The 15737-nt window shown below is 39.8% G+C and overlaps 1 protein-coding gene across 4 annotated transcripts in view; it reads right to left on the bottom strand.

Annotated features, from left to right (window-relative positions):
- Nucleotides 1–15737, bottom strand: part of tnr (tenascin R (restrictin, janusin)) — a 214896-nt gene that overhangs the window by 30101 nt on the left and 169058 nt on the right. For 3 of the 4 annotated variants that reach the window (XM_085438251.1, XM_085438249.1, XM_085438250.1), the window contains 5 exons: nt 15085–15351; nt 11950–12069; nt 11418–11561; nt 4971–5090; nt 2774–2917 (listed from right to left, as the gene is read on the bottom strand). In XM_085438251.1, the coding sequence (XP_085294377.1) occupies nt 2774–2917; nt 4971–5090; nt 11418–11561; nt 11950–12069; nt 15085–15351 (795 nt within the window). The remainder of the gene's footprint in view (nt 1–2773; nt 2918–4970; nt 5091–11417; nt 11562–11949; nt 12070–15084; nt 15352–15737) is intronic. The other variant, XM_085438252.1, reaches the window with a different exon arrangement.

The following is a 15737-nucleotide window of genomic DNA, read 5'->3' as shown; positions in this document are numbered from 1 at the left end:
AGTGATCTTGGAGCCCTAAAAGGCAAGAATGCAGTGAGCTGTATAAACAACACTGATGACTTCTTGCACCTGTCATCTGGTAGTTTCTCCCACTCTTACTTTCCACTGTGTTCGAGCTCTTAAATGTCTACAGAATTCCTTTCTTCATTGGCAGATTTCATGTCTCTGGTTTTAGTGCCATTAACATCAGGACTGGACAAGTTCAAAACAGTCCAGTTTTTATTGTTGTTTTTCTTTTAGATAGTAAGCAATCGTTTTACATCTTAAGTTCATCAAGCAAAAGGCTCTGCTTGGTTTCAGTTAAAAGGTTAAAGCCACCTTTCTAATATTATGGTGCTAATGTTACACCCTTGAGCCACCAAAACAGCCATCACACTGACACGGGAGGACTGGGTCCTCGAGTGTCTGGCATCAGGCAGCAGTGAATTCTTTGGGTGCTGTGGGGTTCGAGGGTGGAGCCTCTGCTGACCAGAGCAATAGGGAGGTTCAATTCAAAGCTTTGGGTTCTTTCTCTTCTTCTTGTTGATGGTCCTCGCTATCCAACAGTGACAGTTCTTGTCCACAAAAGGCAATGCTCAACAGACTTTCTGAGAGGGCACCTTTGTTCCATGTGTGCACCGCACAGTGCATGGCAGGATCTATAGTCCAAGGATACTTCAACTGAACAGGCACCTGGCATTACCTCGTCAACAGCACAATCAACTTTTGCTCCTGAGGTGAGGGAAGAAATCTAAACTCTGCTGGAGAAAAGGTTCCAATAGTTCCCACTCCAAAGACCCACAGCTACTATTTCATTGTTTTGAAAGAGCCCTCTGAGCCATGAGATAACCATGCTAAATAAGTACTTTCAGTTCAGAATGCTAACTGCATGTCAGGGGGTTGGAGTCACCGTGCACAAGGAGCTGGTTAGATTTGAAAGAACCTTATTTTCATTGCAAGTCCTAATTTCATCGAAGCAGTCCTTTTGTGTACTGGATAACGGCATAAAAATATTGTGCTCTCTCATTCGGAGTCTTGCTTGTGGCTCAAGGCATCGTTGGCACCCATCATGACAGAGGGCTTCTGGCCCCTGAACTACCTCTATGAGCTATTGATTTGGGAGAATTGGCTCATCCAGCCAGCACTCACGCAGTCCTGCTGATAATAGATTTACAATCGCTGAGGTTCAAACCAAGAGAAATACCATCTTCCTCCCAGTTAGAAAGTTTCTTTCCAGAGTTGAAGTTGGACTCTGTAATTAATAATGCATGGTTATCCCAGTGTGGTCAGGCAGTCCACACTACCTGACCACACTGCTTCTTTTGGAGAGACAAAGTTCCTTTCAACATGAACATGCAGGGCAGGGCTGTGCAAAAACAAATATGTGAATTTTGTTTGGCAGGACGAGGAAAGGTAGTATATCACTCCGTTAGAGCTGAGGCATTTTTACAGCCTCAATCCCACTGCAATTTTTATTTCTGCACCACGATGTAGACCGTGACAATACCCCCATATTCACATATATTCAGTGTTAGGATAAACTGCCCTTTGCCCCACTCTCTCTTTCTGTCTGTCAGCCTATTTAAATATGGTGCTATAAGCTGCTATCCCTAAAGGCGCCTCATAAACTGAGAGTTCTAAACCACTGAATGGATTTCAGCTCCTTCCAGAGAAAGAATGCGGTGCACGGAGAACAGATACAGAAACGATTTGGCCACTGTGGATGTGTTCACCTCCTTTACTCACACAAGTTGTTGCTACAGCTGCTGATTTAGGGCCAAGTCATCCTAATCTATCTGCCTGGGTATCACTGGTTGGAACTGAAAGGGGGCTGGGTGTTATGCATATAACCAATGAGGGAAGGAAACTAGATATAACACAGGTCAGCTCCTTACTGCCTAAGGAGCCTGTGAAGTGCAGTGTAGATTGAGGAGATGAGACTGTGCAGCATCTTTAATACCCCTTAGGGAGGGCGAAGCCTCTTGTGCCAGCAACACTCTCATTGGCCTTGACAGGCACGTTGAAGTTAATTTTTCAGGTCTCGCAAGGATCCAATGCACATACTGATGTGGTATACCTTGTCTCTATCCCTCAGGGAACATTCGTTATGCAGTTGTCGTTTTTTTCTTATTATACATATATATATATTTTTTTTTTTACTTGATATTGATTGTCATATTTTCCTATAGTTTCATACAGCAGGTGCCAATAATAGTAATCACATTACTGTGTAACTATATTAATGCAGACAGAAATTAAACCAACTGACACTGTATTCTTTATCCTTTATGGGTTCGACATAACATAACATAACTGCTTCTTGTATCATTAAGGCGTCAGTCTGTGACAGGCCTGAATTATATAAGACCCACCTTCTTGCCATCTAGTTACCAATTAATAGGAAAAACAGTGGCATGAGTATTTTGTTTTTGCCATTTTGCACACTTATTAAATTGATATGCACTAGCAGTTTTCTCTGTTAATTATAATTAATTATATATATTTTTTGTAAGAAATAGCACAGCTGATTATTTTGAATTCTATTAATCCCCTTTGAGGGGTGAATGATCCATTGCAACTTTTCAAGGGTAGTGCAGCAGCTGCCCTTGGTCATTAAAAAAGTATCAGAAAAATTAACAATTAACATAACGATAGTTTTTGCTATAAATAAAACTGTATGTGCCCAGGACACCTGCACAGACCCAGTAGGCTAAACTCAGGCCTGCAAGAAGACGGCAGTGCTAGCTGCTGAGTCAGCTGCCCACTGTACTAGCCGAATCAAACGGATACATACGGGTTTGGAGGTTGGTGATGACGGTGCCACTTGTAAGTGGTCCTTTGGTGGCGTAGAGGGCTACAGAGTAGGTGGTGCTTGGCTTGAGGTTGGACAGCTGCAGTTCCTGCTTGTTGCCTTCCACGAGGAAAGTATCAGCCGTTACTAGAAAATGAAAAACAGTACACAGAAAACACATGAATGTTTACTACATTTAAACCATCCTAAAAAGATTGCAGTGTGTATCTCTGAAAATGTTTCCCAACACAGGAAACATCAAAGTTTATAACTCCGCCTTGTGACACCTGGACTATTTTCTCTTCTACATTGTACATAGTAATATGTTAACTTGGAAATATTTCATTTTAATTTTTATTGCACTTTATATTTTTCTGTTCCTAACTGTGTGGCTCCATGGTGCAGTGATTTACACATTACACATTCAGTATTAAGAGAGCTCTTATTTACTTTAATATTATGAAACCATGTAAGACACTGTGCTCAGGCTAAGAAAGATAATAATACAAAAACAATGCCACATTCAGAGGCTCACTGGCAGTATTTGTGGTTGTGGAGTGTTAAATTAAGGTGGCAATGATGGAAGGTCATCTACACGATGTTCTGAAGCATCTTATAGATGCAGTTCTGGATATTTTGAACCTTTTTCAGTTTCTCCTTCATCCTTTTATATACAGAAACATCACAAGAGCACTGATGCATTTTAATTAATCTAAAACATTACAGTAGACAGGTATATATTATTCGTAGTCCATGTGATACCATTAATCTCTGATACCACGATGGCTTGGATTTTATTTTATGTGGGTGTTTCCATCAATAAAAACTATTTTGTCATGCAGGACAATGCACAATGAAATATTTAACTATTGACCCTGGTTTAGTACATTAACACTCAAGGGAATTTGTCCACAACTTACATTGCACTTCTCTAAACCTTGGCTGGGGCTGGTTTCCAAATATGTGTCCAGCATATAGATGCTGTCTCCGTATCTGTGATGATCTGGCTGCAATCCAGTCAGTCAGAGTGTAATTTACACTCAGACTCTGACAGCTGAGTAATACAAATTTCTCTGGATAACTCCAGGCGTGGCATACTGCGTGGGGTCATGTGCAAATGAGAAAGATGCTTCCCATTACATTTTCCCCAGCCAGTTTATAAAAATAACAACAGCATGAGATAACACTGGTTGAGTGTTGTATTGACCTATTAGTAAAACAATATCCAATTTCTTGGAAACCTTTTATACCTACACATATCAGCGCTCTAGTTGTGTGCATGTCAAGTGTCTTTAAGCCATATCTGTACCTACTGCTGCTTGGCAGTCATCCACTTGGTTCAGTGGACTGGCTCTGAGGGGCCAAGCAATATGGCTATCTTTTACCTGTCTGGATATGGCTGTCAGATGCTGAAGACATGGGCTGCATCAGAAATGCATGCCGCCTAGTAACTGCATTGTTTTTGCCAAGGCTAAGCAGTAATATTGAATTGGTTGCATTGTTGTATTTTGTCATGTTTCTCAGGTCTTTGTCTGAATTTCTACGAACATTATTGCTAAGGATTGTCTTATTGCATTGGAGTCACACTGGGTTAAATATGTACACTTGGGTTTTAAGGGGTATTTATTATTTTCTTCTTTTTTTGGGGTTGTATGGAAGCCCCAAACGCAATTTCATTGTTCTTGACAATGACAATAAATAAATAAATACTAAATACTAAATACTAACCAAGCATAATGAACTGTTCTGAAAGCAAGACAAATGGATCTATATTGCCTCAAAGGACTCATTGCACTGATCTCACTTCTTAATGGGAAAACTGTGATGGTACCTGTCACATCTTCACATGCAACCGATGACTCTCATTGCACTGTATGCTGCCACTACTACAGTACTACTATATGTATGTATGTATATATATATATATATATATATATATATATATATATATATATATATATATATATATATGTGTGTGTGTGTGTTTATGGTATTTATGGTCTAAAGTTAGAGCCAACTGTAGATGGGCACTACAGTAATTTTGTCAACGTAAGGAAGTATAAGCTAATGTTTTCATGTGTTTTAATGTGAAGTAGTCACAGTGTCGTGCTACAGTTTAATGGTTGTTAATGATGTTATCTAATTGGTGTCCTTTCACTGACTTTCCAACATCAAATCAAGCAAATGAATGCACACTCACCCTGGTTGTGTGTGAGAGTCACCACGTAGTTGTCAACATTGGACACGGGTGGATTCCACCTCAGCAGGGCTCCTTGAGGGGTGATGTTGAGGGCCGTCAACTCCGACGGCATATCCATCGCTATGTTTGCAATACAAGACAAGAATGAACACAACAGTTAAACAAAAGATAATATCAGGCTCTTTGAACATCTTCCCCATCATTTATGAGATACTGTGTCAGTGCTACACAGATAAATTGACAGCTGTGGATCACAACCAAGAATGACAGCGGTCCGCTCATTGCAGACAAACACAACATGTTTGCTATACATTGTCGAAATGATCTTGTTTGTTTGTAGCGTGTGCAAATCTATACAATTTTTTGTCAGCTTGCTTAACAGTGACCTATAAATCATTTGAGGAAAAAATAGGCACCCAAGTCAAGAGGCGAGAGAAACAGAGAGCATAACACATAACAGAGAACTTACCAAAGAACCCTTTTAAAATTTTAAATTGGCCTTTTTGTGTCTAGAAACCTGTTGTAAAAATACATAATTTGTTCCAAAAAAAATCAGAAGTGGACAAGAGGATGACAAAAGAAGTGACATGTCCCCCAAAAAGATCTACAGCCAATCAGGAGTATTTGAAAGTCATGTCCTCAAGAAATAAGAAAGAAATCCAGCAAAAATCTGACCCTGGACTTGAGAGATGTATCTAGCCTATCAGCTGCTTAATCTACACTTCAAATGAGTCTTCACTTAAGCCATTCTTACGGGAAATGTGGGGGAAAAGGCTGAGGAATGCCAGAATAGAAAAGGTCTTATGGAGCAATGAATCCAAATTTTTGTCATCATCAAAAGTCATCATCAATATGTATAAAAAAAGGTCGGGATAGATGTACATCAGTGAGTATCTACAGTCATCTGTGGAGTCTCTGTCATTGTTTGGGTCTGCATTTTAGCAAGTGGTGTTGGATCTTATCAAAATTGATGTAATTATAAACGCAGAAAAGCATAATCAGATTTTGATCTACCATGCAGTACCATCCTAAAAGCATCTGATTGGCATTAATTTCATTTTTCTGAATGACAATGATCCCAAACACAAGGCCAATGCAGTAAAAGTACCTTGTTTATACCTTGTTGTCAAACGTGTATGGAACAAAATCCATCGCGGATTGACAGAGAATAGAATAAAAGGCAGCCAATGTTCAAAGAGGAGTTTTCAATGTCCTTCAAAAAGCCTGGAGAACTATTCCTGAAGTCTATTTAAAGAAGTGGGAAAAAAAGCTTGGCTAATATGTTTCCATAAACTCCCGATTTCCTAGTAAAATGTGAGAAATTAAGGATCTTTTTTATATTACTGTGCATAGTTAAACCAGGAGACTGCTACACTACTTTTTGTATCACATAACAAAGTTCATGTAAAATCATGTATCTCTTAGCTGCTGGCTGTCACTGGATTTCTCGCCCAGTAAGCTCAGAGCAAATAAAAGAAAAAGGGAAATTGACTCTGTCAATCACCGCTTTTAATGGAAAATAACTTATCACTGAATTGTTCACAAATTAACAAGCTGCATCATATTTCCCTTCATATGCAGAGAGCTTTGTATTTTGAACACTGTGTGAAATTCAATTGGAGACACAGCTAAATTATTAATTAGACTGACAACAACGAGATATATATTCATATGAATTGCAGAGACAAAAAAACTTTGCAAGAATGCTGATTAATGGTGACTTCACCGTGATGCGAAAGTTTCATATTCTCTTAGGCCTCCTGTTTCACACCCTCTCCCTAATTTTGTTCTCAGACTGCTGGACATGCCAAAATTGAGTTTGAATTTAATTATACCTTTAACCTCAGTGCTTCAACCCCAATTTCTCCTCAGGCATGTTATTTTGGCACAGCAGAGAGCGTGGCAGGAGAACACAGAACACTGCGAGTGATCCCAATCTCTGCCCAGATGAGGTAATTAATGTTGCCCTGCCCTCATCAGAATAATAAAAAAAAAAGAATTGTGCTCTTTCTTAACACTGCGATAGATGGACGAACCTGATTAAAATCATTACTTTAATTGCAAAAAGGTTTAAGTGAATTTAATGGAGCCTTGCCAAGTCAATTAGATTGGCAATGGAGATAGAGTAGAGATGGCCAAAATAGAAAAAAATAAACAGGTCATCCTCCTTCATCAAGAGCTGCGATAATTCAATCATCATACTGCATCTACTGATTGCATGGGTGAATTACAGGCTCAGGCTATCTATATACTTTCACTCAGATCTGGAAGTCAAGGCCCAGTGGGAATATAAATGCAGGCCATTATATGATTGCAGAAAATGATTTGATCACAACTTTGTATCTATTATGTACTGACTTAGCCTTGGGAACAGTGGATATTTTTCAGAACTTTCTTTGCATCCATGATATCTGGATAAGCAGACAGTTGATATCCATGCCAAATATCCTCAGAAGGGACCATACTGATGTAGCTGAATGGCTCAAGGATAAACCTTTCATCTAAGAGATAAGAAAGGCAACATATTATTTTTAGACTTATTTTTCTCCCAATATTTTTTACTTTTTACCTGCTTATTTCTTTTCCACTGTTTGGTTAGATTTAGGCAACAAAACTACTATGATTTAGGGTGAAAAATATAGAGTTTCACACAGCAAACCAGTTGCTTGAAACCATTTCTTCTTCTCTTGTTACCATATTTTTCAGATCTTAATTATGGCACAACACAAACAACACAAACACAGCAATACCTGATAGACCTGCAGCAGTCCTGGTGAGGAGATGATTGAGGTTTGATGTTCTAAGTCGTCGTTATATGTTTTATTTAGGGCGCTCGGCTTGCTGTTACATGCAGAAAATATGCTCTCAGCTCATTATTAGTGTGTAATTCACAACGTAGGATATTTCAGAAACACTCCAGCTGTGCCGCTTGGTCACGAGGTCAGCCTGCGTTGTATTGAGACTGTGGCCATTAAAGCCAGTAAGACACAAAACTCCAGTAAATCTCTGTACACCCTCTCATTATTGTGGCAAAGCAAAAGAAAGCCGCATGCTCTACACATTAACCTCGGAGCTACGCTGAACGTGTATATGCGTGCTCCTGGTGTCGCGTTAATACTCATGAGGCGCACAAATATTTAGACACATAAACAGTGTTTTGGCTGCATATAATCTGTGGCGTTTTAGAGCCGCAGGGATACCGGTTGACTGATGATGTTGGATGTTGAGTGTGTTTCAAGTGTAGGTAAAATGCTCACTCACACAGTCATTTAAAATGTGAGACCAGTCATTACGCCCAATCATTAAGTAAAGATTAATTACTGGTTTTGTGGCACTTAGTAGCTGAACCTAAAGGAGTCTTTAAGATAAGGATCATTATGTAAATTCACAGAAAATAATAATTATCATAACATTAGCATAGCGGTAACTGTCCTGCTGATAAAGTGAGTTCTCTGTTTTGTGGAGCTGCACATTATTGCAATCCCTACTCGAGAACTGTTTCTTAGCAAACATGTAACAGTCACCGACTGTTAACTATTTCTGTGCCATTTCTTTTTTTAGTGATCCTAATCCACTAGTGATGAAAAAAAGAATAAAAACCTATTTTCTCTTCTCCTTTCCTTTATTTTCATTACCCTTTTTAGTCAAATTTTTTCCATTTTTGTATTTACCATTTCCTCTGCATGCCTGGCATTATGCCTTTTGTTTTTCTGTCAATTTATGTGTTATCTCTGATGTTCATTAAGTGTTATTTGGTATTATGTGGACTATTTTAAGCATGTTTCAATTAACAAAGCAAGTGCATTCCCCTCCTCTGTTTTCTCTTAACGCAGCTGGCAGGGAGGATGTTAATGTTCTTTCCACAAACTTCAGTTTTGGGAAGAGTAATACTTTACTGGGGGTCCTGACACTTTGCTAATGAGCACCGTCATTAGCCCTTAAACAGGCCTTCACACAGTCCATTTAGTGTCACCCCCGCCAAATTCATCTTAGATTAGCAGTACCTGCTGCGCTTGCAAAATGAAATATGGCTCCCCGCTTTCTCAGCCCTTCGCACAGTAACTGATTACGGATGTGAAGTAAGTCGAAATTGCAGCGTTACCCAAGTTATTACATACTTCACCAGGCAGTGTTGGATTACGCTTTCAAATCCCTTGTTTATGTATTGTTGTTGAAAGCAGTGTAAAAGTGTCCCTGGTTGAGCATTCTTGGATGTGAGGAAAATGTTGTTTACCATTTCTAACAAGCTTGACTTTGTAGTTATGTTCTTTTCAGGCTATTACAGCCCCTCCGTCTCTGCTCATTGTACCCACGCTGGGATTGTTGGAAGAAGGCGCTGATAATAAAGAACAGGAGGAGGCAGGAAGCGAGGCAGGGGGGAGAAAGAGAAAACAAGGGAAAGGGTCTCTTTCAGCTTCTTTTTTCTTACTGGATTCTTGAACCTTGCCGCTCCAGGTGAATCAGGTCTCATTGGTATGCAAACACACCTTCTACTCGCCTATTCCCGCTCCAATTCTGCGCTCTCCTCAGCTTTCCCTTTCCCCTCTCTTGCACGTACACCGAGCATTTTGAATACAGCACTGGGAGAGTGTGTTAATCTCAGGTTAGCGGAATTCTTCAGAGAAGAATGGTATCTCATTGTCACACGTGTGTGCAACGGCGAGGTTTTATTTTTACCTAACTTATGATTTGGTGCTAATTTTGAAAGCATGAAAACACAAGACCTTTGATTTCATTAAATTCTGAAGACACAACAAAGGAGGGAGGTAGGGCAGAGAAGACGGAGGGAGGAGGAGAGGAGGAAATCGAGGCAGAATGGGCGAGACAGAGAGAGACATCACAGTGCTAAAAGACTGAAGCGAGTCAAAGGATAGAGATAGGAGGCAGGAGAGCAGCCAGAGAGATAGAAGACAGTGAGATGGAGCTGGGAGCAGGTTACCAATTACTGGGTCACGGAGTGGACGCTTTCATCTGTTGCAGCGGCAGAGACTGCACCGTCTACAACATGAGCTTCACCCTTGGATTGTGTGCATACTTGTGTGTGCATTTTAGTCTGCTGCTCGTTTTTAACACAGCTGTTATAGCTGTGGACAGAGCAATTGACCCGAAAGTCTAGCAGGGGAGGAACTCTTCATTTATTTTACATGGCAAACATTTGTCCTTCTGCTGCCCTCTCACAGCAAGACTTACTTTATTCGAGAACTGTCAGCACTGTGATTTTACGACCTCAGAGGAGAACAAAATACCACTAACCTGTGAGGTGATCTTCAGAAAATTAAACGTAAACTATTTTACAGATTATCTGACTTTGATTGACTCATTTTTTAATTTACTGTTTCCTTTTTTAGGAGAAGAAAAAGTAAACAATTCGATTTCAGAAACACAGCTGTGATTGTTTCTCTTAATATTAATTAAGGACAACAATGTCTAGATCAGAATATTATAGTTAATCGAATACTAAAGATTCGAAAAGTTTATTATAATAAAAATCCATTATGCCCTCTACACAATAATAATTTAATCAAACAATAAAAACTAAACTGAAATTATAAAATCCACTCTGGAAACTGTCTGAAGTTAAGAAGAAAAGTCTCAATTAAAAAAGAGAAAATAATAATAATTAGAAAATACAAAACTATGATAACTCTGGTGTTGATAAATTGAGTATAAGCATGGTCATTAGTGGCCTACCTTTAATTTAACCTGTTTCAGTCCATTACTGCTCAGTTTGCTTTGCTTTTGTACTTAACTCACTATACTCAGTGTGTTTGCTGTTAGCCAACATATCTTCATAGGAGACGGGATAAAGACTGTATGGCTATCTGCCTGGCGATGGACGCTGCTGCTAGCTGGAGAAACAATGGGCTTACCAGAACATTAAAGGTTAGTAACATCATCCTTTGCACAGGCACCTAACTACAGTACATGCATAAAACCTGACAAGAGAAAAACAATTGTGTATATGAATAACAATCGATGGTTAGGTATGTCTTTCACTATTGCGAAAATGTGGAAGCTTTTTATTCATTTATTTTTCTGCAGAGGGAAATTTAGGTCGTGTCACTCTGAGGTGGGGTTGCTCACTTACCAGTCATTCACAGTGTTGCCTTACTTGAGACATTATAGCAGAACTATAGTAGACAGCAGCTCTTTTTTAGGTGTCTTAGAAATACCTTACAGCTATTTAAGACCTGGAACAAACACGCAATGCAATAAGATTTTATATAAAGAGAGGGCACTATGTGGAGAACAGCTCAGCACACTTGAATACCTTTACATGTGTCCACCTGAGCTACCACACTCTGTTCTCCTTGGCTGAGTTTCCTGCACTAACTGTTTCTGTGTAAGACATCGGAGTCTCCTCAACGTTCTTCCTGCATGAGTAAACCCGGTCTCGAAGGGCCCCCACAACAATATGGACCTAATGGTTCTGTGGTTAGCTCCTACCTGTGAAGACGGAAGTGCTGACAACACTGCTCTCCTGACTCCCGCTGACAGCTTTGAGACTGATCTCATATTCTGTGGCAGGAAACAGACTGGACAGGGTGTAGTTTGTAACATCGCTGTCAATCATCACGCTGTCTACTCGACCTGCAGGGGACACGAGAGAGAGGCCAGCACCTGAACACCAGAACTGTCACACTGATCTCCTTCTTCACGTACAGGGTACGCAGCGTAGCCAGCTGCTGTTCCTTTAATTTTTTTTGCATCACAGGGAAAATACTTAATAAATATGGAATTTTAATTAAAATTTCAATTACCTTTCACTGATAAAATGTTATAATTAATTAGGTGTGTGGCACGGCGCTCTGCTACAAAATGTATCTTACATCAGAGGGAGCCTCCTACAGCAAATGCCATGCTCATTTAACTGTAACAAGGAACAGCAGTGTGCTCTGTGTATGCTAATATAATAAATAGCGTGTTATTCAAATGCACTTAAGAATAACATCACGGTTTGCAGTTATGTGCACGCTACCTCTGGCCGACTGGTAGGACAGCTTATAGTATTCAAACGGAGCCAGCGGTTTGATCCAAGAGATCGTCACGGCGTCCTCGGTGACGTCCGACACCATCATCTCTTTTGGTGGGTCCATGCCTAAAAGTGCGATGAGAAAGAAAACACTGTCATGCGGTTCAAATGGTATAAAAAAAAAAAGGATGAGCCCCAGCATATAATAGGAGCATGTTATGTTATGTACAAAGCTAATTCAGTCATTTTCATGAAAATCTATAAGAAAGACTGCCCTTGAAGGCCCGAGTAGTTCAGTAACCCTCATTTTGTCCACATTTAATGTCCTCTTCATTAAATTTACATAGAAACAGAGCTGTCCTTGGGTCTGCGAGACTGTGTGAATTTTTAATGCACATTTTTATTACGAACAAAACACCATCAAAAGATTAGCGAGAAGAAACTGAGCAGCATCAAGCTAAAAAAAAACACAACCGTTAATGTTGAGGCTGAGCAGGGTTTACACAGAGGAGACCCCTCCCCTGCCAAAATTCTGTTTTATATGTCTCCTCAGACCACTGAGCTGCCACGGAAAAGGTTACGGTGAAGACAATTTGAGCAAACAATTAAAGCCCTGACAGATCCTAGGGGAAAAAAGAAAGATATTTAGACAGTGAAGAAAAAAAAATAAGAACGTACGAGAATGGAACAAAAAAGAAAACAAAGATCAAGATTAAGAGATCGCTTCCATCTCCTGTTGTGGGCTGGAGATGGACTGCTACACTCTCTCTTCCCTGATTTGAGAAGAATTATGGCTATTATTCCCACGCAGAAAGCAGGAGATTTCAAATTCTTGGAAGAGGACTAATTTAAAGTCTGCTCGCATGGAATACAGTTGCATTTATTCAAGTCGTGCATGTTTTACTAATTACGTTTGCTTTGGCAAATGTAGAGCCAAAGAAAGAATAATGGCTGTAAAAATTTATTCTCTTATAAAGGTTCCTGGGGGGGGGGGGGGGGGGGGGGGGGGCGCAGGCAGAGATATACAGCTAGTCACTTTTGCATTATGTCAGCCAAAGCGGAGCTGGACCATAAAGTAAAACTGTGGTTAAATCTTAATGCAGCACAGTTCAAGTGTAGCAAGTGATTCAAGGCAGCAAGCAGCCCCCCATCAATGCTCACGTTCAAACACGTGAGATCAAAGCAGGGCGCTAAAATGATCACAGCGTAAAGACCGGTGCAAGAAATAGTGTACATCTGTCCCATCCCATCCAATCTCACCCCCTGAAAATCTGCCTCTTGTGTGTGCGTGAATGTAAAGCGAGAAAGCGGAGGCTCCAAGCTGCCAAGGGGGTGTTTGAAACCGGCATGTGCAGGTGTTTCTGCCACCGATGCTAAGTTAACATCTCTATTGTTTACTGCTGGCTCTCCTATTTTCTCCATTTGTCTCCAGCCCTCCATTATTTTTTTGTCTCATCCTCTTCCTTTTGTCCCCCTCGCTACAAAGAAAGAGAGCGATCCTCTTTCTTCCAGCTCATTGTCAAACTCTCCGGCAGGTTATAATACTGACCCTCTTCTCATTCATTTATCTCTCTTCTCTCTGAGATGTAAATAGCACAGTCGCAATCAAATGGAATAGGGAGAGCTTCTTTTCATAATCTGCCAATTAAACTGGAATTTAGAAAGTCTGCAGAAAAATGACACAGAAATACTGTACTAATTAACGAGGGGTCGCGGTGGCGTCGCTGAAGGTAAAATAGGTTAATAAGACATGGAGAGAAGTGATAGAGAAACCGTAATTAAGATGTAAGAAAAAAAGACAAGAATATACTTAAATGGGTGAATACACAGGAAAAACAAAACAAGCAGACTGCTCCTTTCTGTTACTGCATGGCCTTCACTCCATTAGGCTGACACTTGTTAGCCACTTGTTTTTTCTCAAATATAATCCAACGTTACATCTGGGTTTTTGAGGTTAGCTTCAACTGTGCAAACCTCAACCATCTGATAGCACTGAGGAGCAAAACCTTTATTTTTGGCACTGCATCTCTACATCTACATCTGAACAGAAAAAAAGGAGAAAAATGAAAAAAATGAAAAAGCCTCCAAGGCAGTTTCTAATTACAAAAGTCATTCTGCTGTGGTGCTGCGCAAATGAAAGCCTAAAAAAAGCATTTCTGCAAATACATATTTAATTTAAAATCACTTTGTATTTCCATTTCTTAAACTAATTTTCTTTCTCTTTCCTTTTACACGCTACCTCATACATGTTAATTCAATATTTTGCTCCCCCAAAATCCTTTCTTTCCTGTTCCCCATCTCTGTTTTTTACATTGTATCCCTCATTCATAAATATGATTAAGGTGATTAGAGTTGGAATCTTTCTTAATTGTTAAGTAGATCAAGCTAAAACAAATAAATAAATGCTGGGAACTTGATGTCATTTTACATGCACAAATACAAAGCATTGCTAATTTAGAGCTTCTGGGGTGTGAGATTGTCTTGAATAATACTAGACTCAGAATATTTAGGATCCTTGGGGTTTTGTAGTGTTAAAAATAATACTTTGAGCTTCAAGAAGTTGTGATGATCATCTTTTTTCTTCACTTTCCAATGAACTGGGATGCTGCGTAAATAACAACATAACAACATAATACAATGATTTGTAAATCTCACAAAGCCATATTTTATTCACAGAACATAAAAAACATATTAAATGTTTTAAGTGAGACAATGTGCTGTGTAACATCAACTATTTTTTCACAACAGTCAACAAACGACTGGGAGTTGAGAAGACTGGCTGCTGGACTCTTGGGTCTGATATAGGATTCAACGCCTCTGGGTCATCTTTGTCATAGAAATAGCATCTTTTTGCTGGATGTCTCAGTTAAAACATTTCATGTGTTTTCTAATATAACTTTATGGGTTTTGCAAATGATTGGATTCTATTTACATTTAAAAAAAATTCACAATCATTGGGTCGGAGTTGCAGAAAAATGCATGTACTCTTGCCACACATAGACAAACAAAATTACTATGACCCTAAGTGTGCATATCTACTTGGACAGGACCCCCACAAAGTCACAAACCTTTATTTTGCTGCTGATGTTTCTCTATTTTCATCACTTACAAACTTTTTTTTCCATCATTCAAGCAGCTCACCTGTAGTAAGTGAAGCTGTAATGGGCTCTGAAGCAACGTCCCCCTGTATTGTGATTAGACTGACGGTGTAATGAGTGGACGGCAGCAGCCCCTGGATCAGTGACCTCGTCTTGGAGCCATGCAGTGTCACCTTAGAGGTGTCGGTCCCGTCAGCAGAGCTGTAGCTCAGAATGAAGAGTTCAGCGGGCGGTGCTGGGGCGCTCCACGCCACTGACACAGAGTCTGAAGTCACCTCTGATAAGTAGAGGTGGGTTACAGGTCTGATTCCTGGAGGAACGAGGGGGTTTAGAGGTCACCGAGGAGCTTTCAAGGACAGGCAAAAATCCTGCTATGAGCACGAAATGTTAATGGGGAAAAAAAAAAACAGGCAGTTGCTGTCATTATAGAGATGACAGACAAGCCGTTAAGTGATGGATGAAAGCCGTCCTCGATGATGTAACAGACCGTTTATAATACAGTTGAGAAAATTAGCCTTGGGTGTAATCTTGATGGGGAAGGTGAGAGTCAAAGAAAACCACAATCATGTGGCAGTAATGAATTAATTGGTCATAAAAAGGGAAACTAATGAGATTACCCGCCGTTAGGATGAAGATGTGATGGGACTCTTCATAATAAGAAAATGGAAAAAGGATGATAGTAGCAGATGCTGTTGT

This window comes from Copadichromis virginalis, linkage group LG18, assembly GCF_057382275.1.
Source record: "Copadichromis virginalis isolate Kocher_CV1m ecotype Utaka linkage group LG18, C_Virginalis_male_GT1.1, whole genome shotgun sequence".
Taxonomy (NCBI): domain Eukaryota; kingdom Metazoa; phylum Chordata; class Actinopteri; order Cichliformes; family Cichlidae; genus Copadichromis; species Copadichromis virginalis.
Note: the sequence above shows the minus strand (reverse complement) of the source record. Positions and strands in the feature narration are given on the sequence as shown.